Source organism: Adiantum capillus-veneris, chromosome 12, assembly GCF_014529385.1.
Source record: "Adiantum capillus-veneris isolate H3 chromosome 12, ASM1452938v2, whole genome shotgun sequence".
NCBI lineage: Eukaryota > Viridiplantae > Streptophyta > Polypodiopsida > Polypodiales > Pteridaceae > Adiantum > Adiantum capillus-veneris.
In genome coordinates, this window is record NC_140942.1 from 107,364,670 (window position 1) to 107,388,871 (window position 24,202).

Genomic DNA, 24,202 nt, shown 5'->3' on the forward strand with positions numbered 1-24,202 from the left:
CATGCATACTCTAGTTTCTCATTTGGAAGTAGAATCACGTTAGATTCTAGCTATCAATACATTTCTTCAAACGGGTAGGGCAACGGGTATGCCCTACTACTGGCATACTTTTTACAAAATTGCAATAGTTGAAAGATGTCTCCGCATCTTTCCCTTTGACGATGCAGCAATGACGCACGCTTGCGATACAACAGTGACTACTCTCGCAGACGGAAGGCAAAGAGAATCAGCGCGACCATTGTCGCGATGAGAGAAAGAGAGAGCAAGCAAGAGGGGACATAGAGAATCGCTGCGCAACCAGAGAAAGAGAGAGAATGGGCCTTGCAAAAACTCGCTCGGACACAGAAATGAAGGGGCCTTGCAACAACTCACTCGAACACAGAGAGGAGCGAGAGAGAAGGAAATTTGTGATAGCTGTTTGATTCTCCTACATCTCCCCTCAGCCCTATCTGGCGCGCACACACTGCAAGCTATCATCCTGCAACACGAGAGAGAGAGAGAGAGAGAGAGAGAGAGAGAGAGAGAGAGCCACACACGTGTGAGAGAAAAAAATCACCCTTCCCTTTTTAGTTCCACTAATCACCTTCCTTTTGCTCCTATCTACCTCTCTCCCTTCCCTTTTCTAGCTCCAACTAATGAGCGGTTTTTTTATTTTCTAAGATTGGGTACCCCATACTACTAGTAACTAATTAAAGTAACTAGCTAATTTGAATTATTTTCCCGAACATTGATTGACGCAATTCAATGTAGCTACTTCATTTAGCTCAACTCTACTACAGTGGCGGCTGTCAAATGGCTACCATAGCCTCGAGCAAATATGTCTGCGGCAGCCCGTTCTATGCCTGTGGGCGTCGCAAGGCCTCTTCTCAACTTCGTTGGACGCCCTTATCCCCCTCACCTTCACCCTCGCCCGCTGGCGCTACCTGGGTTTCCATTCGAGCCTCCCAGCAGGACCCGCCCTCGTCATCAAGCGTAGATGTCTCTGTCTTCCGATTTACTCTAGGTGGCATTTCATCACACACGCACGCGCGCACGCGAAGGCGCGCGCGCACACACACACACACACACACACACACACACACACTCACACCCACCCCACTTCCATAGAGAGAGAGAGAGAGAGAGAGAGAGAGAGAGAGAGAGAGAGAGAGAGTACACAAGGCACACACCTGCTGATAGCCACAAATTTTTCAATATGATCCTGTTCCTTTAACCAGGCATTCCAGGATTTGATGATTCTGATTTGCCGCGTGTACTGGGCATAGCTTTTGGGGCAGTCCTGGTTTTGAATCACTTCCTTGGTGCAGATTATGTAACAGCAGCTCAATGGGTATCCTATTGTCACTAGCATCTTTCTTTTATTTGTCTGATGGCTTCCACATTAAATGAGGATTTTGGCAGTGCTTGGTCATGGTTATATAAGGTACTCTTTGCATCACCCTTGCATGCCTTCTGTGGCATCCTGTTGGGATCTTGCTGAAATATCCATGTTCATTGTTCCTTTGACAAGCATGCATACCTTCCTGGGTTACCATGCCTGCATGGGCCCATGATACATAGGCACATACATCCATTATAGCATGCATGCATGTGTGTATGTATATATGTATGTAACATTTTGCTAGTTGAAATATTGAAGTGTCATAGTAACACCTACTTATTGTTCGTAAAATATGATTACAGCATGTATTATTTCTCACTCACTTGCATTTAGTTAGGGTCTAGTGTAAAGTACTTGTAACTCTTGCAAGTAATGATGAGGTTTTCCATGTTATACATGCTAAGTTTTTTGTGATTTGTTTCACTTTCAGAGGTCAGAGCTCGTTGGCCTTTGTAATTCTATCCTATCGATCAGCCTACCCTCAATTGGAAGGAGTTTAAGTGTATGTTTACCTACTTTCATTTTTTACAATCCTATTACATTTGGCATGCTGATGAGTTTTGTAGTTTGTCTCGTCATGTAGGTCTTTATGCTGCAGAGTGTCATGTTAGCTTATAGGAATTTTTCACTGTTCTTTCAGTGTATGCTTCAGTTGTAGGAGGTTGAAGCTTAGGCAATAGTATGTATGGTTGTAACAAGACGGGCACCACATGCCAACTGAAAGAACAGACTAAGACAGATGTTTGGAACTTCAAACAAGAGAATAGAAAGAGAGAGAAAATCCACATGAGACATGGAGTGGCGGTGCAACAGGAAAGGCACCACGTGCCAACGGAAAAGAACCGAGTAGATTCAACATGGATGGGAAACAATTCTTGTAAGGGTACCTTGTTCAGAGATTAAATTGGTAGACAACTTCTAAACTCCACCTCAAGAGAGCACTAGCCCCAAACCTTGGCGCCCCTTTCGGTATTTCTTTATATTGCTTTAACATGGTACAACTTCCATGGCTATGCTCTGTATCTCGCGCGGGTAGACTGCCAGAGTGAGAGCCCATGGGTCTTATTTAAAGGCCCTAGACCCAAAAGCAATTTACATGAAAAGCATCAGCTTGAAAAGCATCTGGTCTCAAAAGCACTTGCGCCAAAGGTTATCCAACGCAAAAATAAGAATTCCGTATAGCTTTGCTACGTTAGCAGCTGCCAACACAAATTGCGACAGTTTGTACAGTGCCATGTCAATGCAATTTGCGGGGGCGTCCGCTTAGACCCTGCCATGTCGTCAGCTGATTGCTTGTGTGTTAGTGTTGCCTTATTTTATGGTCATTGGGTCACTTGGGCCCCTTCAGACGGGGTCCATAAGTTGGTAAAGACTTCTTTTAAGAGTGGCCCCACTCGGCGAGGATTTGTAAGTTGGTAAGACGCTTCTTCTATTGCTTCTTCTGTTGCTGTTACTCTTTGGTTTAGGCCCCTCGGTCGAGATCTACAAGGCGGCTCAAGTCTTGAGTGGCTTGAAAGTTGACACGTCAACAATTTCTAATAGGCGGAGTTCCACTCCCAAACTGCAAGCGCCCCTTTCGGTATTTCTTTATATTGCTTCAACAAGTTACAGCTTTGTGGCTCTGCTCTGCATCTTCCATTGGTAGATTGCAAGAGAGAGCCCACATCACATATTCAAAGGCCCTAAGCCCATCCAAAAGCAGTTTCATAAAAAGTAGCAAGTTCTAAAAGCATATGGTCCAAAAGCGAGCGCCCATAGGGCTGTTCGTACATCGCTGCCATATCAGGATCCCTCAGCGCAAAACGTGGAACGTCTGTACAATTGCCACGTCATCAGCCTTTGCGCAATCTATTGCGTGCGTGTGTGTGTGTGTGTGAGTTCATGTTTATTTTAAGGATTTAGGCCCCTCGATTGGTTCGTGGAAGTTGTAGAAATCCTAACCCATTTATTGTTTTGGCCCTCAGCGAAGATGTGTAAGTTGGTAAATCTTTTGTGCTTCTCCTTCTTCTAATAGGATTTAGGCCCCTCGTTCAAGATCTGCAGGTGGGCTAGGGTTAGGCTTAGGGAGTTCTAACCGTCTGGGTCTTTAGTGGTTGACACGTGAGCAGTTTGTGACATCCCCCTTCTTGAAAGAAGAGTGATCGTCCGCGATTATATTTGCAAAACAACTCAAGCTAGAAAAATATTAAAGGGTCATTCCAAGGGTCGATCCTGAGGGGCATTCAGTTTTCTCATTCCATATCGGAGCTCTTGATAATCTGACATAGCAAAATTAGCCATCACACCTAAACCGCGCTGATCTTTAAAGGGGTGTTTCGTTGCACTAAAATTATATACCCAGGCAATCTCACCCAATTTGACACATCACGATGCAATAAAGATGCTTACAGATCCATGTTACAAGATATAAAAACAGAGAGTACCGCTCAACACCCCTCCCAGACAAACGGTCTTAGACATGAAGGTATTCAATGACTACCTTCTCACTCTCCCTGCAAATAACCTAAAAAGGTTCGGGCCATGAGCTTAGAGGATTGATACAACCAAACGCTCCCTATATCGCAGCTTGCGTCGCTTGGAGGCTCCAAATACAACTAAACTCTCCCCAGACTACGTCTGCGTCGTTTAGAGGTTCTAACATGACAATCCTCTTAGGAAAGCCTGAGCCAAAGATCTTCAGACATTATTGAAAGCAACATCAAAACCAATTAATGTTAAATCGGCACCAAAACAAGCTCAAAACAGATTATCTCTATTTCAAACAATATTGTCAAACAAAGGTTCAAAGAGTATCTTAATACAAATTAAACTTAAAATCATTCGGGGTTGGTTTTTGTGAGTCGAAGTGTAAGGATGAATGGTTTGTTGTTTTGCTGCCAGTAATGGTGCAGTATCGAATCTGGATGGTCGCATCGTTCTTGTTGTGCCAAGGCATGCCCAAAAGAGCATCACAATTTCCCAATTGCATGATGTGAAAATCTGCTTTGCCATGGTACCCTTGGATGGTGAATGGGAGAGCACCAATGAGGGGTACAACCTTTAAGCGAGTTGATTGTACTCGAAGTCCATCTGTTTCAAGAATATTAATATTGGATGGATGGAATTCTCAGTGGCTCTTGGGTTGAAGAAGATAAGTGTCTTGAAGCCATTTATTTTTCCATAAGCTCTGCATAATTCATTGGAACCTTCAAGAGCGATGCCATAAATGTTGGCTCGCTTTGCAGGTGGTTGTTTAGAGGTGTATCCCCTTTAGTGGGATAATTGTTGTAAAGTGTGTCTCGTCTGGAAACATTCAATGTATCGGCCTTCTTGTAGTAGGGTGTCTCGTTGCATCGAGTCAAATGAGGTCTTGCCGATTGAATCGAGTTGTCTCAAGAATCCTGAGAATTTGTTCGTTGTGGTCAAGGATTTTGAATGTTGGTTGGTTGCTCTCTTGTAACAAATTTCAATTTTCCTTTCATAAGTTTGTTACCAACTACAGCATGGTCCATCAGTTCTTGCATAGTAGATACTTGTTTACATTGACAATATTCTTGTAGGGGTGATGGTAGCCCAATTGTAGAGCGCTCACAATGGTCCTCCAAGGTAATCAACTTGATGAAAGGCACTGGAAGGTAAACATTGAGAAACCTTTGGTTGTAGTCTTGGTTTTTGTGGCAAGCATTTTTAGGTTACCCCATTCTGCGAGAAGCTGTACTTCAAATAGGGACGTCATGTAGCTTCAAAAATATTTTTGAAAGCTCGCCAAATCCCCTTGGAGCATGCGTTTGGGTAGCTATGGAACTCCACCACTGCATAGCATTATCGTTGAGAAATCCTGCGGCTCGAGAGATCATCGATTCTTCTGTGTAGCTCCCAAGGCATAGATGTTGTCAAATTGTTGTAGGAACTGCCTTCTTCCTATCTTTAGTGCTTGAAAAGATGAAAAATTGTATTATATATCCACCATCCTTGAAATCCTTTGGTTGATTTGGGGCAACTCTGGGATGTGGATAGTAATAGGGGAAACCATAAGGACTCCAACCATTGTATCCGGGGTGGAGGTGGTTGCACCGGTACTGTTCAATACTTTTGCGAAGTTCCAACCAGGAGATTGAACCATATTCTTGAAAACTTCCCCGATCGGAATCGAAGACTGAGTAGGTGGTAAATTAGAAGCCCTTCTGTTTTTGTGCCGGAGGAGGAGGAACAACTTGAGGCAATAGAGGAGGCGATATGTAATTCAAATACTGTTGAAAGCTCTGCAGATCTGAGGATGCTTCAAGAGAACTCGCGAAGCTCGTCGAGAAGAAAGATATTCTGTGGAATCTAGAAACGCCATTCTTGTCTGTCCTTGGGAGGACCGGTATGCTTTTAGAAAAGCACACGACTGAAGCTTTGATACCAGTGTAAAGGGACTGTACTTGATTACAATCTTAAGCCTTTTTAAACATAAGGGCAGGAACATATATTTTATAGAGTGTCTCTTAAAATACACTTTTGTAATCTTGCAATGAAAAATGACTAAAAATTGTCATGATCATTACCTTTTTATTATTGTCATTCTTTTGTAGGGAGGAAGGCCAGATGCAGCAACTTTACTACCAAACAGCAGGCAGATTTTTGCATTATCCAAAAACCTCCTGCTCGAAGAGAAGGAAGAATTAGCATGGGGATCTTATGCATTGTTAAAGAATACAAGGACTACATCTTTAGTACGTATTATGACTGTGGAAATTGAGCCCTACTTTATGAAGAAATATAAATTCATAAAATTTTTTCTGTACTTTGGTCTGAGTGCATCTTATTGTCAAAGTGAGCATGTGCTTGATAGGTTATTTGGAATGAAGAGTTATTATGTGCTCGAGGTTTCTGGGATGTTCCAAGCGAGGCTGAAGGAGATGTTATAGGGTGGTTGGAGGAGATGGTGAAGAAATCATCTGTTTCTACATGCAACACTTTAACCTACATACCATTTAAGGCAGGTAGAGAATGTCTTTTTAACTGAAGATTACCATGGCTCAGAATGTTGTCTTTCATACTGATACTTTTAACCTACAACTGTGTGAAGCTGGTTTTCTCGTTCCCATAATTTGCATCATTTGTTTGTAAATCTGCATACGCATTGCATATCGCGTGTGGATTTGCAGGCATTAGGGGTGTGCATGTCATTGATGACCACCTGAGTCTTTCAAACTGACGTCTGTGGCTGACATCCGCGACTATGGAAGTACTAACCAAGCTTCAAAGTCAGTATGTTTGTAAGTCTGCATACCCATTGCATATCGAGTGTGGATTTGCAGGCGTTAGGGGTGTGCATGTCATTGATGACAACCTGAGCTTTTCAAACTGACGTGTGGATAACTGTTATCTGTGAGATTGAGGGATTTTGAAGCTTGGGTAGTATCTCCATAGTCGCGGATATATCATCTTCAAAATAGGGAGAGTCCTTGCCTTGAAGGCTGTTTCACATTTACAAGAGATGGCAAACTTGATGAGATAAACGTGAGGGATAATAGGACATTGGCCAAGTTCCAATAATAAGAATGCATTGTAGAGTTTTCTGTCTTCCTATGATTTTGCAGAATTGAGGTATGTGCAAAAAGGATTGTCGTAGAGCCATAAGTGCCGTTCACCATCTGGGCTTCAATGGAGTTCCCCTCGTCAATGCTAAGGCGGGCGGCCATGTCGGTGGAGATGAAATTCTTGGCGGATCCAGGGTCGAAGAAAATAAGTGCGTCTTTATCGCGAACTCGCCCCCATGCTCTACAAGGTTCTTCGGATGCATCATGTCGAGGCTATCCGACTAGATCTGGAATTAATCCTTTTGAAGGGCGAGACCTCTTGTTGTTGTTGTTGAGGGGTACATCTGCAGTCTTGACCAAGGTGGAAGTCGACATTCTCCAGATGTATCATGTCGAGGCTATTCAATTAGATCTGGAATCAATCCTTCTAAAGGGCGAGGCCTCTTGTTGTTGTTGAGGGGTACATCTGCAGTCTTGACCAAGGTGCAAGTATGTCGACTTCAAATGTGTCATCAAGAAAACTCGGGTAGAAGGCTAATTTAAAATCGACCCAGGTCTTAGGACTGTGTCGCAAACTGCTGACGTGTCAAGCCACTGAAGATTGATTGGGTTAGGGCTCCTCAAGCCTAACCTTAGCCAACCTACAAGTCGTGGCTGAAGGGCCTAAACCTAGCAGACGTAGAAGAAGACAAAGTTATCACCAACTTACAAATCCTCGCCGAGTGGCCCCAATATTAAGCAAGGGTTAGGATTAATCGTAACCCCCAACAAACTTGAAGAACCTTGCCCGAGGGGCCTAAGGCCATTAAACGTAAGCAGACACACACACGGACACACATAGGACTTGCGTACAAATTGATGATGTGGTAGCATGTTGTACGGATGCTTGTTGATGTGGTAGACTGTATGGACGCCCGAAAAAAGCGTTGACATGTTGATGTGGTAGATTGTATGGACGCCCGGGGAAAGCGTTGACATGTTGACGTGGCAGTGTACGGATTATTCGGACGTCCGAATTTTATGTTGACATGTGGATATGGTAGATTGTACGGATGCCTGGAAAAAGCGTTGACATGGCAGTGTACAGATTCCCGCGAATTGCAGAGACTGATAACGTGGCGGTGTTGTACGGAGAGTCCCCAATGGTGCTAGCTTTTAAGAGACCAGATGCTTTTAGACTACTAGCTTTTTATGTAATCCTACCGCGTGGAAGGTGCAGAGGAGTGCTGCTAGAGTAACATGTTGAAGCAATATAAAGAAATACCGAGAGGGGCACCATTGTTTGGGGCCAGTGCTCTCTTGGGGTGGAATTTCTCCATTGTGTCTCGTGTCATGCATCTCTTTCCGTTCAGTTGTTTGGAGGCGTCTTAAGTCTGTTCAGTCTATTCTTTTTCGTTGGCACGTGGTGCCATCCCGTTACAGTGGTATCAAAGCTCTAGTCGTGTGCTTTTCTGAAAGCATACTCGTCCTACCAAGGACAAACAAAGCACCATGGAGTTTCCGGATTCTACAGGGTACTTGCAGCTTCTTCTCGACGAGCTTGGCGACATACTTTCGCGGCATCCTCAACAAAATATCCCTGTGCTGCGAAGTTTTCAATAGTTCGTGAAGGTTGAACTACATGTTTTCCCCTTTGATGTCCATGTGGTAACACCTCCTCTGACACCAAAAAGTACATGAGCTTCCAACTGGCAACCTACTCACCCCTTTGTTGCAATTGGGGGAGTTTTTAGGAACATGGTACATCCATCGAACCTTGATTCAGTGCAACCCCGTTGCCACCACCTGTAAAGGGGACGGGCACCACGTGCCAACAGAAAAGAGCAGATTGAAGAACTTTAAGCACTTCAATTAACAGTGAACTGAAAGAAATAGAGTGCACGACACACGAGACAGGGAGTGGCGGAGTTCCACCCTGGGAGAGCACTGGCCCCAAACCTTGGCGCCCCTTTCGGTATTTCTTTATATTGCTTGGACTCAGTACAATATCGGTACTCGCGCTCTGCACCTTCACCTGGAAGAGTGCCAAAGGCTGAGCCCTCTGCAGTTATCTAAAGGCCCTTGGCCTATGAAAAACAGTTTACATGAAAAGCTTCAAACTCAAAAGCATCTGGTCCCAAAAGCTACTGCCCAAAGCTTTCCAGCGTAAATCATGGAAATTCGTACACCTGCCACGTCAGCATGTCAGTGCAAATCGCGGGCGTCCGCACAATGCCACACCAACAAGCTAGCGCAAATTGCGGGACGTTCGTACAACTACCACGTTATCATCTATGTACGCGATTGAGTGTGTGTAGGTCTTGCTTTATTTAATCTCTTTAGGTCACTTGGGCCCCATCGGACGGGGTTCCATAAGTTGGTAAAACTTCTTCTGCTGCTGCTTCTAGGGTTTAGGCTCCTCGGCCTGGATCTGGAGGTTGGCTCCGTTCTTCAGTGGCTTGATACGTCAACAGTTTATGACACCACCACGGCCACTTAGGTACAATGGTTGGAGCCCTTATCGATGCCCCTACTTTCCACATCCGGGGTTTTCCCCAAACCAAAGAAAAGATTTTAAGGATAGTGGGACAACAATAAAACTTTTCGCTTTTTATGGAGTGAAGGATTTGAAGGAGGCTTTGCAGTTCCTCCAACAATTTGACAACATTTATGGTTTGGGGAACCACACAAAAGAATCAAAGATTTCTCGAATTGCGTGATTTCTCAAAGATAATGCTATGCAGTGGTGGAGTTCAATTGCTACCCAACCGCATGCTCCAAGGACTTGGCAGGCTTTCAAGACTACTTTTGCACGCAGTTACATGACCTCCCTGTTTGAAGTCCAGATCTTGTCAGAATGGGGAAACTTAAAAATGCTTGCCACGAAGACCGTGGAAGACTACAACCAAAGGTTTCTCGAAGTCTACCTTCCATTGTTTTCTTTAAGATGATTCCCTTGGAGGAGTAGTGCAAGCGATACACAATTGGACTACCATCACCGTTAGAGGAGTACTGCCTTTCCAAGCAAGTATCCACGATGCAAGAACGTATGGACCATGATGCGTTCGGTTACAAACATATGAAAGGAAAGCTAGAGTTTACTACAAAAGAAAGTCTGGCAACAAATTAGAATCCTTGACCACAACAAACAACTCCTCGAGGTTCTCGTGACAGTCAACCTCAAGGGCCTCGTTTGACGCCTCAAAAACGACACTTCAAACCAGATTGACTTGATGTATTAGTATTAAATAGCGTAAAGATGTTCATGTAGAACTCGTTGATAGAGCATGTTTGTGCGTGCGTAGCTCCAAAAAGAATAACCCGACATCTTTGACCATCGTAATCCATCACCTTGGGCAGAGGCCCGAATCCCTCTCTGAAGAGACAATGAAAGCGTTAATATACTTGGCATCCACATATGTTATGCTCCTTTCTCTTTTGCTCTAAGTCGCATAGTTGGAATATCCACCGCTCTGGTGATACCAAAGTTATCTACTTGTCTCTATCTGCAGCTGATGGGACGAGGTCCAAAACTGTCTGTAACAAACTTGGACACCCCAAGTCTAGAATCTGTCACGACACACGAGAGAATCACTTAAAAACACTTCACAACTTTAATCATAGTTCAATTGAGTCGACACGGCTCGGCATAAATCTGTGCCTAGAGAGATTGGCCCCAAAGACTCGTGCCCCTTTCCGTATTTATTTTTGTATTAATGCATGAGCAAAGTTACAACGCCCGAGGGTCCTCTCTGCTCTGCTCGTCAGCCAAACTGAGCCAGAGAGTGGCCCTAGGTTTCAATTTAAAGGCCCTTAAGGCTCTCAAAAGCAGTTACATGAAAAGCTATGAGTCCAAAAGCATCTTGTCCCCAAAAGCTAGCGCCTATGGCAGCCAATGCTAAACGTATAAATCTGTACATACCGCAAAACGCGGAAATTTGTATGGTCTGTCACGACTCACGTCAGCAAGCCAACGCAATTTGCGGTGGGTGTGTACGGCATGCCACGTCAGCAGCCCCCACGCTAGGCTTTATTTTTGAATCCTTTTGTCCCTAGGGCCCCATTGGACGGGACCCCATAAGTTGGAACAACTTATCATCTCAAATCTGTTGTCGAGGTGGATATCCCATGTCATTTTGTGACATACCTCCCTCTTGAAAGAATTGTAATCGCCCTCGATTATGCATGCAAAAAGAGACATAAGCCATAAACCAGTTCAGTAGACACTGACTCTTAAGTACCGACGCACTAAACCACACAAATCTAGCACTTGCACAAAGACGGCAGTTAGTGCACATTCAGACCTTACTCAATTCAAATCACATAAAATTCATCCAGATCTAAGACCCATGATTCCTGGCAACGTATTTAGCAATCGCATCTAGATCCACACTGGACCTCACTGATGTCGGATTAACTAGTTCTTATTGCAATCATGTCTATAGAATTTGAAGACCGTAATGCTACAGTCATTTTGTCTTTCAATCTTGCACTCAAACAATATCACACGAGAGTGTATACATAAATCAGATTCATTTTCGGGAATTCCCATTTTCAAGTTCTTTATTCATAAAGTCATACAACAGAATACTGTTAGCACATCAGTGTCCTTGAAATCCAAAGGAAAATCGGTGACTTCATTCCATCTAGGTAATCTGTGACAAAGGAGCGGAGTAACTCCCCTCTTGTGCAGTCTCGTCTGCACCAGATTCTATCCTGTTGATATGCAGGATCTCTCGGAATAGACGCATCTAAACCGAAAGCCTCAAGGTAAAGTTCCAGTATCTGAGGAGTATCTACTATTTTCTCCTCCTCCATCCACTTTCCATCCAATGCTGGATAGTTCTTGAATTTCACTAAGAACCACCGTATCACTTTACCTTTCACTTTCCTTTCTTTGTGAGCCAGTATTTGTTCTGGAACGAGTATCTCCTTGCTCTCTTCCACTTCAGGTTGCTTATCAGGCTCCTTGTCAACTAGCTCTTCACCCTTAAAAGGTTTCAATAGACTCACATGAGAAGCATTGTAAATCTTCCAAGTGTCTGGCAACTTGAGTCTAAGGATACATCATTTATTTTCTCTTGAATCTGGAAAGGGCCATAATACCTCATGCTGAGCTTTGGAAAAAGCCGCTCCTTTCCCTTTCGTTTCCTTAGACATGCCTTCTCAAAGCGTAAGAGCATCCAATCATTTTCCTTCAATTGCATGTCGCGTTTGTGTTTATCTACTGACTTCTTATGCCGTGCTTGAGACTTCTGTAGAGCCTCGCGAACCTTGGCAAAAGCAGTGTCCAAATCCCTCGTGTACTGATCTCCTTTGAAAATCTTGTCTTTGGTGCTTAGAAAAGGTGGAATCTTTTTAACACCTTCGATTACTTCAAATGGTGCCTTCCCCGTCGAAGAGTGCGTCACAAAACGGGAGCGTACACGAGCACTTAGAAAATCTGAAAATTATAATTCTTTGAAAACATGAGAGAAGGGAGAAGATCGACACAGTATTGGGGACCAGAAGATGGGCTGGTCCCCCCCCCTTACGAGTATTCTTTTATTCAGGGAGAATTCTTATACAAGCACGAGAACCCGAGGAAACCCCTCCGTTCTGTAATCTTAGACCCGAAGGTCGTGCTTCCCCGTAAAGGGCTTGGGCACAAGGCCGTTCCTTCCCGTAAGGGACTTAGGCGTGAAGTCGTACTTTCCCGTAAGGGACTTAGGCGTGAAGCTGTACTTCGCGTGAGACGGGAGTTTCCTGCAAAACAAACCACAGAGAGCAACAATTCTCAATGCGTATGAACACCTTATACCTGTCGCTCCTTGCTAGGAGAATCGACCTCCGTACTCAGTCGTCACGCGAACACTTGCAAAATTTTGTCGCCAGTCTTTGCTCCAGAATCCTAGCGCTAGTGCTTTTCTGTTGCTTCCTGCCCTCCCAAACTGAAACGTTGGCTACCCTTTTATAGGGTCTGACACCCGGCAGGAATAGGGGTCCAAAAGCAGAGCTTGGCGCTCCTAGAGAGAGGAGAGAGAAAATCGCGTTTTCTAGAGAGAGGAGAGAGAGAGATCGCAATTCAGCCCCCTGCCTTAGTTTTAGCGCTGGCTTTTTTTATTAGGAGCCTTGCTTGCTTTATTTTATTAATAAAGGGGCCGGTCACTTAAAAGTGATCGATCACTTTATAAAATAAAGTGTGAACCTGTTCAAACTTTAAAACTCACTCAGTTAGTGAAAACAATGCTACATGGACACATTCCAGGCGTCCCCGGGTGCAGGACACGACACAGATGCAATGCAGACACAGATTCCTCGCGGGAAAACATCTGTCCTCCCGCGACTGCTCCTGCTTTTCGTAAAAAGCGTCATTGAAGCCATCTTTATTCTTGTGCTTGCGTTCTTACTCGTACTTTCTTACTCAGTTCGGATTTCCTCCTTAGCCTACGGGATGCCCCCTTACTGATGCACCCGTCACCCATCATGTGACGCATCAGGGGCACTCGTAACCCGGCCCTTTCCACCGAACTTACAGAAACTCCTTCGCGATGTTTACCGTCACCCATCAAATGACACATCAGAGTTGTCCGTTCCTGATGGCAGTTCCTGTAGCTACAATCTTTTAACAGTTCTTAGTGCACATAATAAAATATCATAAAAAGAAAAGATTAATCATAAGAAAATAGTCCAATTAGCAACATCCCTCGGGCTTCTAAACAGTTGATCTCAACTGTAGTGCTTGGACATATACCTCCAGTATCTCGGGATAAGCTGCTAATTCCTCCTGCGTCATCCACTGAGCATCTAGATTCGAGTAGTTCTTAAACTTAACCAAATACTTCCGTGTTATCTTTCCGGATTTGAGAGGCCGCTCTTGATGACTTACTGTCTGCTCGGGTTGGAGTATTTCTTCTGTTTCCTCAACCTCAGGAGGTTCCTCAGCACTAGGCTGGCTTGGAGGCGGTCCCAGATACGGCCGGAGTAAACTGACATGGAAAGCATTATGGATCTTCCAATTAGGCGGTAGCTCTAATCGGAAAGCGACATCATTCACTCGCTCAGTGATCTTAAACGGCCCATAATATCGGGTAGAAAGTTTTACCACTTTCCCCTTATTTGACGCTTGTTTCTTAAGTCTTGCCTTCTCAAACTTGAGTAAGACTAACTGTCCGGCTGTTAAGTCTAGATTCCTTCTGTGCTTGTCTGCAGCTTTCTTATGCTTTTCTTGAGAGCGTAGAATAGCTCTCCTAACTTGTCCGTAGGCGGTGTCCAAATCCCGGACAAACTCATCTGCTGCAAAGATCTTATCCTTAGTTAAAAGGATCGGTGGAAGCAAAGGCTTACCATAGAGAATCTCAAAAGGTGCTTTCTCCGTCGATGAGTGTGTGGTATTGTTATACGCATACTCGACAAGAGGCAAATATTTCTCCCAGTCAGATTGCCGGTCTGACACATAAGCTTTTAACATATCCAATACTGTGGAGTTGGCTATCTCACTTTGCCTGTCCGTTTGAGGATGGTAGGCAGATGAAAAATTCAGCTTTGTACCAAGATTTTCCATCAAGGCACGCCAAAAATTTCGTGTCATGCGAGGATCTCGATCACTCACAATAGACTTAGACATTCCATGATGCTTAAAGATCTGTGCTAGAAAGACCCTAGCCATATAATCTGCTTTGATCGTTTTCTTGACCGGTATAAAGTGTGCTTGCTTGCTAAACTTGTCCACAATGGTCTAGATCGCGTCATTTCCAGTCTGAGTTCTAGGGAGGTCCATGATGAAGTCCATGGCAATACTTTCCCAAGGTTCATTAGGCACAGGCTAAGGTTGTAGCAACCCAGGCGTCTTATGCCGATCATACTTCACTTTTTGGCAAACCAAGCATTCCCTGACATACTTATCAAAGTCTGCTTTAAAGCTAGGCCAAAAGAAATATCTTTCCATTGCTAAGGTCGTAGGGAGAATACCCCGATGACCCGCATAAGGCGAAGCGTGTGCTTCATCCACGATCTTCTTTCTTAATGGTTCCGCCCAAAAGCTTTTGGATGTCTGGCAACAGTAAGATTTGTTGCAACTCCGCAAGCTGAGCTTGCACTTGTTGAAGCTCCTCTTCAACGCTTCTCCCTTGGCTCGACATGGTTCTTCCCGTTCTTCTCGGAATCGTCCTTCTTTGCAGAGAAAGAGAGGAGTCCGAGCTCTGATACCACTGTCACAAAACGGGAGCGTACACGAGCACTTAGAAAATCTGAAAATTATAATTCTTTGAAAACATGAGAGAAGGGAGAAGATCGACACAGTATTGGGGACCAGAAGATGGGCTGGTTCCCCCCCGTTAAGAGTATTCTTTTATTCAGGGAGAATTCTTATACAAGCACGAGAACCCGAGGAAACCCCTCCGTTCTGTAATCTTAGACCCGAAGGTCGTGCTTCCCCGTAAAGGGCTTGGGCACAAGGCCGTTCCTTCCCGTAAGGGACTTAGGCGTGAAGCCGTACTTTCCCGTAAGGGACTTAGGCGTGAAGCTGTACTTCACGTGAAGGGCCTTCCCGTGAGACGGGAGTTTCCTGCAAAACAAACCACAGAGAGCAACAATTCTCAATGCGTATCAACACCTTATACCTGTCGTTCCTTGCTAGGAGAATCGACCTCCGTACTCAGTCGTCACGCGAACACTTGCAAAATTCTGTCGCCAGTCTCTGCTCCAGAATGCTAGCGCTAGTGCTTTTCTGCTGCTTCCGGCCCTCCCAAACTGAAACGCTGGCTACCCTTTTATAGGGTCTAACACCCGGCAGGAATAGGGGTCCAAAAGTAGAGCTTGGCGCTCCTAGAGAGAGGAGAGAGAGAGATCGCAATTCAGCCCCCTGCCTTAGTTTTAGCGCTGGCTTTTTTTTATTAGGAGCCTTGCTTGCTTTATTTTTTAATAAAGGGGCCGGTCACTTAAAAGTGACCGGTCACTTTATAAAATAAAGTGTGAACCTGTTCAAACTTTAAAACTCACTCAGTTAGTGAAAACAATGCTACACGGACACATTCCAGGCGTCTCCGGGTGCAGGACACGACACAGATGCAATGCAGACACAGACTCCTCGCGGGAAAACATCTGTCCTCCTGCGACTGTTCCTGCTTTTCGTAAAAAGCGTCATTGAAGCCATCTTTATTCTTGTGCTTGCGTTCTTACGCGTACTTTCTTACTCAGTTCGGATTTCCTCCTTAGCCTACGGGATGCCCCCTTACGGATGCACCCGTCATCCATCATGTGACGCATCAGGGGCACTCGTAACCCGGCCCTTTCCACCGAACTTACGGAAACTCCTTCGCGATGTTTACCGTCACCCATCAAATGACACATTAGAGTTGTCCGTTCTTGATGGCAGTTCCTGTAGCTACAATCTTTTAACAGTTCTTAGTGCCCATAATAAAATATCATAAAAAGAAAAGATTAATCATAAGAAAATAGTCCAATTAGCAACAGAGTGAACCGTGTTGTTGTAGGCAAATTCCACCAAGGGCAAGTACTTTTCCCATAGAGTCTTTCGATCCGAAATGTAAGACTTCAATAAATCCAAAACCACTAAATTGGCTATTCCAGATTGCCCATTTGTCTGTGGGTGGAATGAGGATGAGAACTGCAATCGTGTGTCCAAGACACATCTGATACGTTGTATTGCAGAGTCTCTTGCTCTGATAGTCATGGGGGGCTGGTTGCCTCCTCTTCCTACATCTAGCGTTTGTGGTCTCCTGTCTCTCTCTCTCCTCTCTCGCGCTTTTGCACACGCCCACTCTCACACCCTTCGATTACAGCCTGGATTGTCCTTTTCTCAATCTCAGTCGCACAGACTTGAACTGCGTTATTTGGATGGATATTGTGAAATTGGATATTGTGAAATTGGATATAGAGTGTACATGGATCAAACTCTCACAACTGTTGGGCGTGAAAATGGAACATGATCAAAGCCATTTTCTGCATACTTTTGTAGATGGGTTTATCATACACCCTCCATACATGAACATACACCTCTTGCATGGTACCAGGAGTGCTATTGGGGATGCGAACCTCGTCGCACAATTTAAGATTGGAGACAAATAAATAGGAGGGTATACCACAAGAGGACCCCATATGCCAGATGTGTCAGCTTGAGGTGGAGTTAGAGGAACACTTTATATGTTGTTGCACCGTTTACTATGAGTTCAAGGGGAGGTACCACTATTTTTCCTTGGACCTTTGCACCAGATTATGAACTTTGAGGACCAGAGGTGCCTAGGGCTCTTTCCATAGTTGTCACTGTACGGTCGGTATGATTCAGTAAAGTATCGAAAAGTTCAGTGTACTTAAAATTATATCATACGGTTTGGATAAATACGATGTGTTTCCAAAAGAACCTTGAAAAAACATTTACAAATCACCTCATGAGTCATGACTTATACCTATACCTAGGTTTAAGGTGAAAGGGCCTAAAAACTTTTGAAAAATGACACAGGGAGTGGGAAGAAAGACCAAATACCCAAGGCACAACCCGCAAAATTGTTTGAAAAAAGGTGGATTGTATTTGTATCTGTCACGAGGACGTGGCAATTGCCTACTTGAGTTGTTGGTTTCTTTCCGATGATTTTGGTTTTTTTTGGGACCCTCTTTTTGAAGTTGCAAATGGTCGGACATTGTATGGCCAATGTGAAACAATAGTTTCACCCGCAGATGGGAAGTTGGTCGGCACTAGAATTCCAGTAGTAAATAGGCTCAGTTCAAAGTCATCTAGGTCCCCTCGCCGCACTTAGTAAGTTGGTGGATACTAGGAAATTAACTCCATAGAGGCACAGTGACAGAACCTCACAGACTTTTTTGTTGTCACTCTAGCAGCTCTAGAAGTTCTAGCAAAGTCCACTTGCCTACCCAACGATCTACAACATGAGAGATGTCCCACCAGACTCCAGAGGGATGACAGTGGATACGGCTATTTCCATTGCAAATTGGGATGTCCACGACCAAAAGGACCATGTTCACAGCTTGGTCACCACCAATGAATTCGATCGATCATTGGATGTCATTGCAAGAACAATGGACGACAACTTTTGGAGTGTCTCTCCCTCTCAAGGCATAGATTGACGGAGATTCTGGGATGAGTAGGACTCACAAAAGCTTACGACCATGAGGAGTTTAATATATTTTTATCTAGTTATAGATTTAGTTGGGATGATAAATTTCATGTTTGTACCTTTGACAATGATATTTCATCTTCACCTGCCCCTTGATTGGTCTCATGGGCCACCTTGGCCTTCTAGAGACTTTATTAAACATTTCTCTCTCTTTCTTCATCTCTCTCTATTTATCGTACATCTGACCAGACCGACTATGATGTCTAGACTAGTCCCCCAAATCTGTATTCCATACATTATTATGTGAATGTCACCAACTATCAAACAGCCATAGCTTTGTGCAGGGCTTCTGAAATTGCACCAGTGAGCACATCCGCTCCAACTGAGCAAGGGTTGCATATCCTCATGTCAGTCTTGAAGCTGCTGCCTCTCTAATACAGAAAGAGGGGGCTCCTAGGACTCTGCATAGTCTACCACTTTCTAACCAAAAGTAAACATTGGTGTTGATGCCCTTACCCACTGCTGTGATGTTAAATAGCATCACCTTGGTTTTGCCAGGGTTCACCGACAAATGTCTAATCTCTGCATAGCTCCATAACGCATCCAACTGCATCTGTAGCCCATCTGGGTGAGTCAGTAATGAGATCACTATCGTCCGCATAAAGCAACAAGGGCATCCAAGTGCCAGGTAACTGTGCACTCTATCCCCCCCTGTGTCTATATAGTCTGAACGTCATCAATATCTATGCTGAAAAGTGTGGGAAAGAGTGGACATGCCATGCACAGGTATAATATGGGGTGGGGATGCCGAGAGGAGGGGAAACACCTTCCTACTTGGGAGAAGTTCTAAAATATAAGAAGTGGCCAATAAACACTGGTAGCAGAAAAAGAGTAGATGCCAGGAGAGGGAGGCTTTTGTTCTTGAACCTTTGGTTTTCAGTTTAGATAATGGCTTATTGTGTTTATGTACTTGACACAGATAAATTAGCATGGGACTTCATTCCAAGTGGTGTGGTTTGCTCACTTGTTGTACCTTTTGATTCAAGTTCTGTAGAGGAAATCACAAAATGTAAAAAGGCATTTATTCTTTTGCTATCAAGTACCCCGAATGGGTTCAGTCAGAAAGATTTACTGTGGATAGAATGGCTAGCAAAGAAGCTCCTGAAGTCAAGATCAACATCCTGTTACGAAATCAAGGTCTGAAATTTGACCCAAAAGCACTTCCTATATATCGGGCCCCACGTTCCCTTGTAGTGCAGCTAGAGTGGGAGGCCAGCAATATTTATTGAACATCTTGCAGAATCTTTTCTTGCTCATGGTCTAGCACTTTTAGTACAATGCCTCTTGGTTATTACAATTTGTGATATTTCTCTAGCCTCACTCTCAAGCCAGTTTTGTTTTTGGCCTACATAAGGTCTTAGTAAAGCATGGAACTCTCGGGAGCATTTTGGACTGTTGGATAAAGCTTGTCGACCAGTGCCACATGGCAAGCTAATGATGGCTAACCATTTTCTTGTAAGAGGGGCATTAACTACACGTCGTCTTATGTATATGCAGGCCATGTGAGACAGAGTTGACATCTGTTGTCCTATTTCTATTAAGAGAGATATTGAGTAGTGGGTCATAAACTCTCTTTCTCATCCTCTTTATGCAGGCCATTGTGACCTTTCACCTTGTTTTTTGGGGGGTAAAAGAAATACCACAAAATGTGAATGGCATCTGCAAGGGATTGATGTGCAGGCTACAACTTAATCGAGAGGGTCTTCCTATCAACTGACAATTCACTATGCAACATGAAGTTCACGAGTGCTCTGTTCTTGTCATTGTCGCATTAACTGTAAGCATTGCATGTAAGCATTGCATCAGCATGCTATCCATTATACCACCCAGAAGGATCACCAAGGCTCATATACAGACATTGAAGGCTATTGGGCGTGCCCGTGTGCATGCACTCTTGTCCACATGTGAACATGCATTTGCTTCAAGAGGAGTCTGCACATGTGTGTGCGTGTGTTAGGCATGATTGAATTTTCACCATTTATCCATCCGTTTGTGTTCAGATTGATGATGCCTACCTTTTATTACACTAGTCATTACTTGTGGTAATGTAGTTCATTGTCAATGGATTGTCAATGTTTGCTAATTGTCTGCTAGAAGAATTGATGTTGGTGGACAATTTTGTGTACCAGAGCTGTATGTAGGAAGGTTTGGGCATGTCCCTTTCAAAGCAAATTTTGGTCGATGCTGTGCCCTTGTATGTTTGCTGCTTTGGGCTGAATTTGAAGAACCTGGTTTGGTTTTTCATATTAGTCTCATTGCCTTTGTGTGTTTGCTGCATTGTCACTTGAGCATTGTGCTCAGTATGAAGAATCTTGTTTGAGTGCAAGCCTCAAAGTAAATGGTGTTTTGGTATCTAATTATAGCTAGAATCAAGGGCATATAAGTTTATAGCTGAAGCATTAAGCTGCTAGAGGTCTTTGCTTGCTTTTTTGCTAGATACGAGGAATATAATTTGTGAAATATTCATCTTGAAGTTTGGGGGTGCTATTGTGGGTGGAATGAGAAAATAGTCCTTTTCTCTTCGCAAAGTGACACAAATTATCCAGATATCATATATACTATGGGTTCAATATACTGCAATTCACATAATACCATTGGAGAGAGAAGAATTGGTGTGATGGATTCTTATGAGTAATAACTTGTCAATAGTTATAGGTGGGCATTACTCAGCACAAAAATTGTCTTTTATCTTTTGGTAAGGTCATATGGACCTCAAACCTTACGTCTATGTTTGCTCCATAAAACACGATCAGCTACAAATTTGTGTCCATGTCTCCTGATGGTGGGGCTATCTCCTTCAAGGTGTATTGAATTTAAAATATCCCATGCTGCATGACATGGTTCAAGCAAGAATCACTTATCAGCTTGAATTTATGTCATCTTACAGAAGTGCGAGGATAGGATCAATGGTCTTGTAAGAGACGACTAGAGAAGAGCTGGTTAGAAAGGGGCTATATCTAGCTACATGCATGAAGAACAAAAAGAAAATTTAGGACAATACCCACTTGCAAAGTGGTAACTCATAGGAGGAGCCTTCACTAAGTTTCTTGCTTAAGCTCCCACAAAAGATGGGAACCCAGTTTTAACTTAGTGCATGTACCTAGGGACAATCACCAAGGGATAAGTTAGGGCTGTAAAGAGAAACATTAAAGTCGGCATCATGCACTTGCCCATATCCTAGGCATATACCCATTGATATGCATTCTCCTCAATGAAGGTCACCAATGGTTAAGCCACTTTCGAATTGTCAACAATGTAGACATTTCTTGTTAGAAATGTACAACACGGACAAGAACTTGATCAAGGAGAAAGAAAAGAAGAATCAGAAGCAATCAAATTGGGTTATTACCAGTAACAAGAAACCCCATGGTAGCGATCTTGTCTTAAATGACCTTGTGGAGGACTTAAAAGCATCAATGCCTTAATCAAAATCATGCTTTGTTCATCAAAGGTACAAGACAATCGCCTAAATGTGATGGTAAAACATTCAAACACTAGATTTGAATGATAGGCAAGGCATGCAGCATGGGCATTTGCAAGTTTTTAGTTATCAAATGGAAACACATACAAGCTGGAGGTGCTAGAAGCTACGAGAACACCTATTATTAAAATGTTTGTGAAAGGTAAAATACTTTAATGATTATGCCCTAATTGACCATGTTCACAAGTTAAAATCCAATTGCGTGATAGTAACGGTAGAGGCACACTTGAAGCGAATCCTTCATGCTCATTCACCCAAATCCAGGGTTCTATGATAGACGATGACCTTAAAACAAGAGTGTGTGCACCCACATATTTACCTCAAAAACAACCATCCGAACCTATAATGAAAGAAGGGACCTTGTGTCTATCATATTGTGTCTTTCCTTTGGGGCCTAATTTTTCAAAATCCCCTTCATTGTGGCCCTAAAATCGGTCTTCAAGAGTTTAGCATCTATGGGAGTTGGCCAAAATGCACCCCCAATTGTTTAACTCCATGCCTTATCTATGTAGCTAAGAATTTTACAAATATGTTTATACATTGTTTTACGGTGTTTTGTGTTGTACTTTTAAGCTTAGGCTGAGATGTGTTACGCGCGTCAAATGGATAATCATAGGATTTAAAAAAAATTATGCGTTTTGCGTGCATGCATAAGAGCTATGGATGCACTTTGGTCCTCCCCATGGATACTTTTATTTGGCACCATGTGGCCTTAAGATCCATAGAGTCAATGGGTTTCAAATCAGCATACAAGGAGTTATTCAAATCCTCAAAAGCAACTTGGGAAAAGGTTAAAAAAATCAAGATATCTATCTGCCACTATAGCTTCACATGGTTCATGTCACTTGAACACACCCTCATCTATGTGAAACAATGGCTTTAAGTAGAGCACTTCACTTGAACATCAAAAATAGATGCAACACAATACGAAGACAGCATTTTAGATTTGCATCCATTTCAAAATATTGATACACTTATGAACACAATCCTAAATTTTTTGAAGAGAAGAGTAGCTACAAAAATCAATGATGAGAGTGCCCATATGTCACCCATAAAAACTAGGTTCAGTCGCACTCATCATTGAGGCAAATGTGAGATCATCGATGCTTAGTGTAAAGGCCATAATCATAGTGTTGGTCCGATGCAATCCTTGCACTATCACCACAATGCACACTGGCAAGATACTTCAACAAACCAAAAAAACATACTGACTAATAATAAGAGGACATACTGGCAACTCTGTATTTTTATTCCTACTTTCACAAGATTCCTCCCAACCATCCTCATGGCCCACACTCTCAGCCTTCGTGAGGCTTGAAGTCACTTAATTTCTCTAAAAGGGAGAGGATGGAATCGAACACACACGTATAGAAGCTAAGCCTAATGAGTATAGCTGTAGCCAACCCAGCACCGACCTGAAGCTGCTTGGAAGTGGAAGCCTTATATAGAAAAAAATAAGCATGGTATGGGCGCCTGACAATCAATTCAGCATCTGACCGCTGCTCGTTTGTCTCCAGCATCGACGGGCGCCTTGGAGCCTTTCTTAGAAGCTGCATCTGTGCCTCGACAGGCGCGGCGCCTCGCTGCTCATCCCCTATTTAATCGGTCGCCTCTACCTCGCATCAACTGAGATTCCCTTCTTTAATTGATTTTACCCCAGCTGGTAGCCCCTACTTCAACAAACCAAAAAAACAATGATTATTGACATATCCACAAAGATGAAACATCAGAGACAAAACCAAAGACTACTACATAGCTAGCAAAATTTCCAAAACCAAAATAAGCACAAAGTAAAGAGAACAATGTCCTGGCAGAGGGAAAGAGCCTCACAAACATCAAAGGGGTCCACACTTGAGGGTCTCTTAATGTCATCGTCCACATCCATGGAGGTGGAATCCATCACTCTGCCCCGCATTTTTGGGTGAAGCAAAGGCTACACATGTGACACAATCAAACCCTCATCGCTATCAATTGAATCACATGTACACCCTATGCTTAATTGAGTCGTAGAATACGAGTGATATCACATCCAAACCCTATTGTCTGCACAATATCTCCTCAAAGCATGCTAATATCTCATGGATCTTTTGAAAAGCACCATGCCACGGCTCCCTTAAAGAAGATAGGGTTATAGAGGCACAAAGCAGGTAATGCCTTATCAACAAATTTGTAGGATGCATGCCCAGTGAGTGAAATTTTGGTGTGCTCGACTAACTAACATGGAGGGCTACATATCCCACCCATAAGCCAAGAACAAAATAGAGGTGCTGCATTGCGCACATAACCCAATAAGGATATCGCACAAAAGTTAATTAAATATTCATGCTACTGTATGCAAGTGTAAATATAAATACCTCAACTGACTCTCCATAGCTCTCGAAGTAGCTGTATGAATGAGGTGCATAACGACAATGCAACAATGCACCTCAAATTCAGCTACTCCACAAAACTTCTCCACCCAATTTCAAAAAGGCAAAGATACTTAGTGTTTAGGATTCCATGCCAATGTCTTCATACTCTCTTTCACGATTGAATTGCCTTAGCTCTCTTGTTGAGCTGAGTGTCATGTGAATGCGCTAACTTTCTAATTTGAAATGGATAAACTAAATGTTCTCAAGCTTTTTTTAATTTAAAAAACCCATGAACAACCATTTGTAAACACCCCCCCCCCCCCCCCCCCCCCCCCCCCCCCTTCAAGCCACTCCATGGCACCATAGACTAATTA

General features: G+C 43.5%; 1 protein-coding gene across 2 annotated transcripts; it reads left to right on the plus strand.

Moving 5' to 3' along the window:
- The first annotated feature begins 737 nt into the window (after positions 1-737).
- HCF208 (chaperone (DUF2930)) lies at positions 738-19,728 on the plus strand. 2 transcript variants are annotated; one of them, XM_086525537.1, is made up of 8 exons: positions 738-1,003; positions 1,218-1,330; positions 1,812-1,883; positions 5,935-6,075; positions 6,195-6,345; positions 18,916-19,005; positions 19,494-19,498; positions 19,591-19,728. In XM_086525537.1, the coding sequence occupies exons 1-8, from the start codon at positions 793-795 to the stop codon at positions 19,711-19,713; spliced, it is 906 nt and encodes a 301-aa protein (XP_086381663.1). In that variant the 5' UTR covers positions 738-792; the 3' UTR covers positions 19,714-19,728. The 2 variants fall into 2 exon arrangements, with proteins under 2 accessions (XP_086381663.1, XP_086381662.1); XM_086525536.1 differs by lacking the exon at positions 19,591-19,728 and having other exon boundaries at positions 750-1,003; positions 18,916-19,581.
- The last annotated feature ends 4,474 nt before the right edge of the window (positions 19,729-24,202 follow it).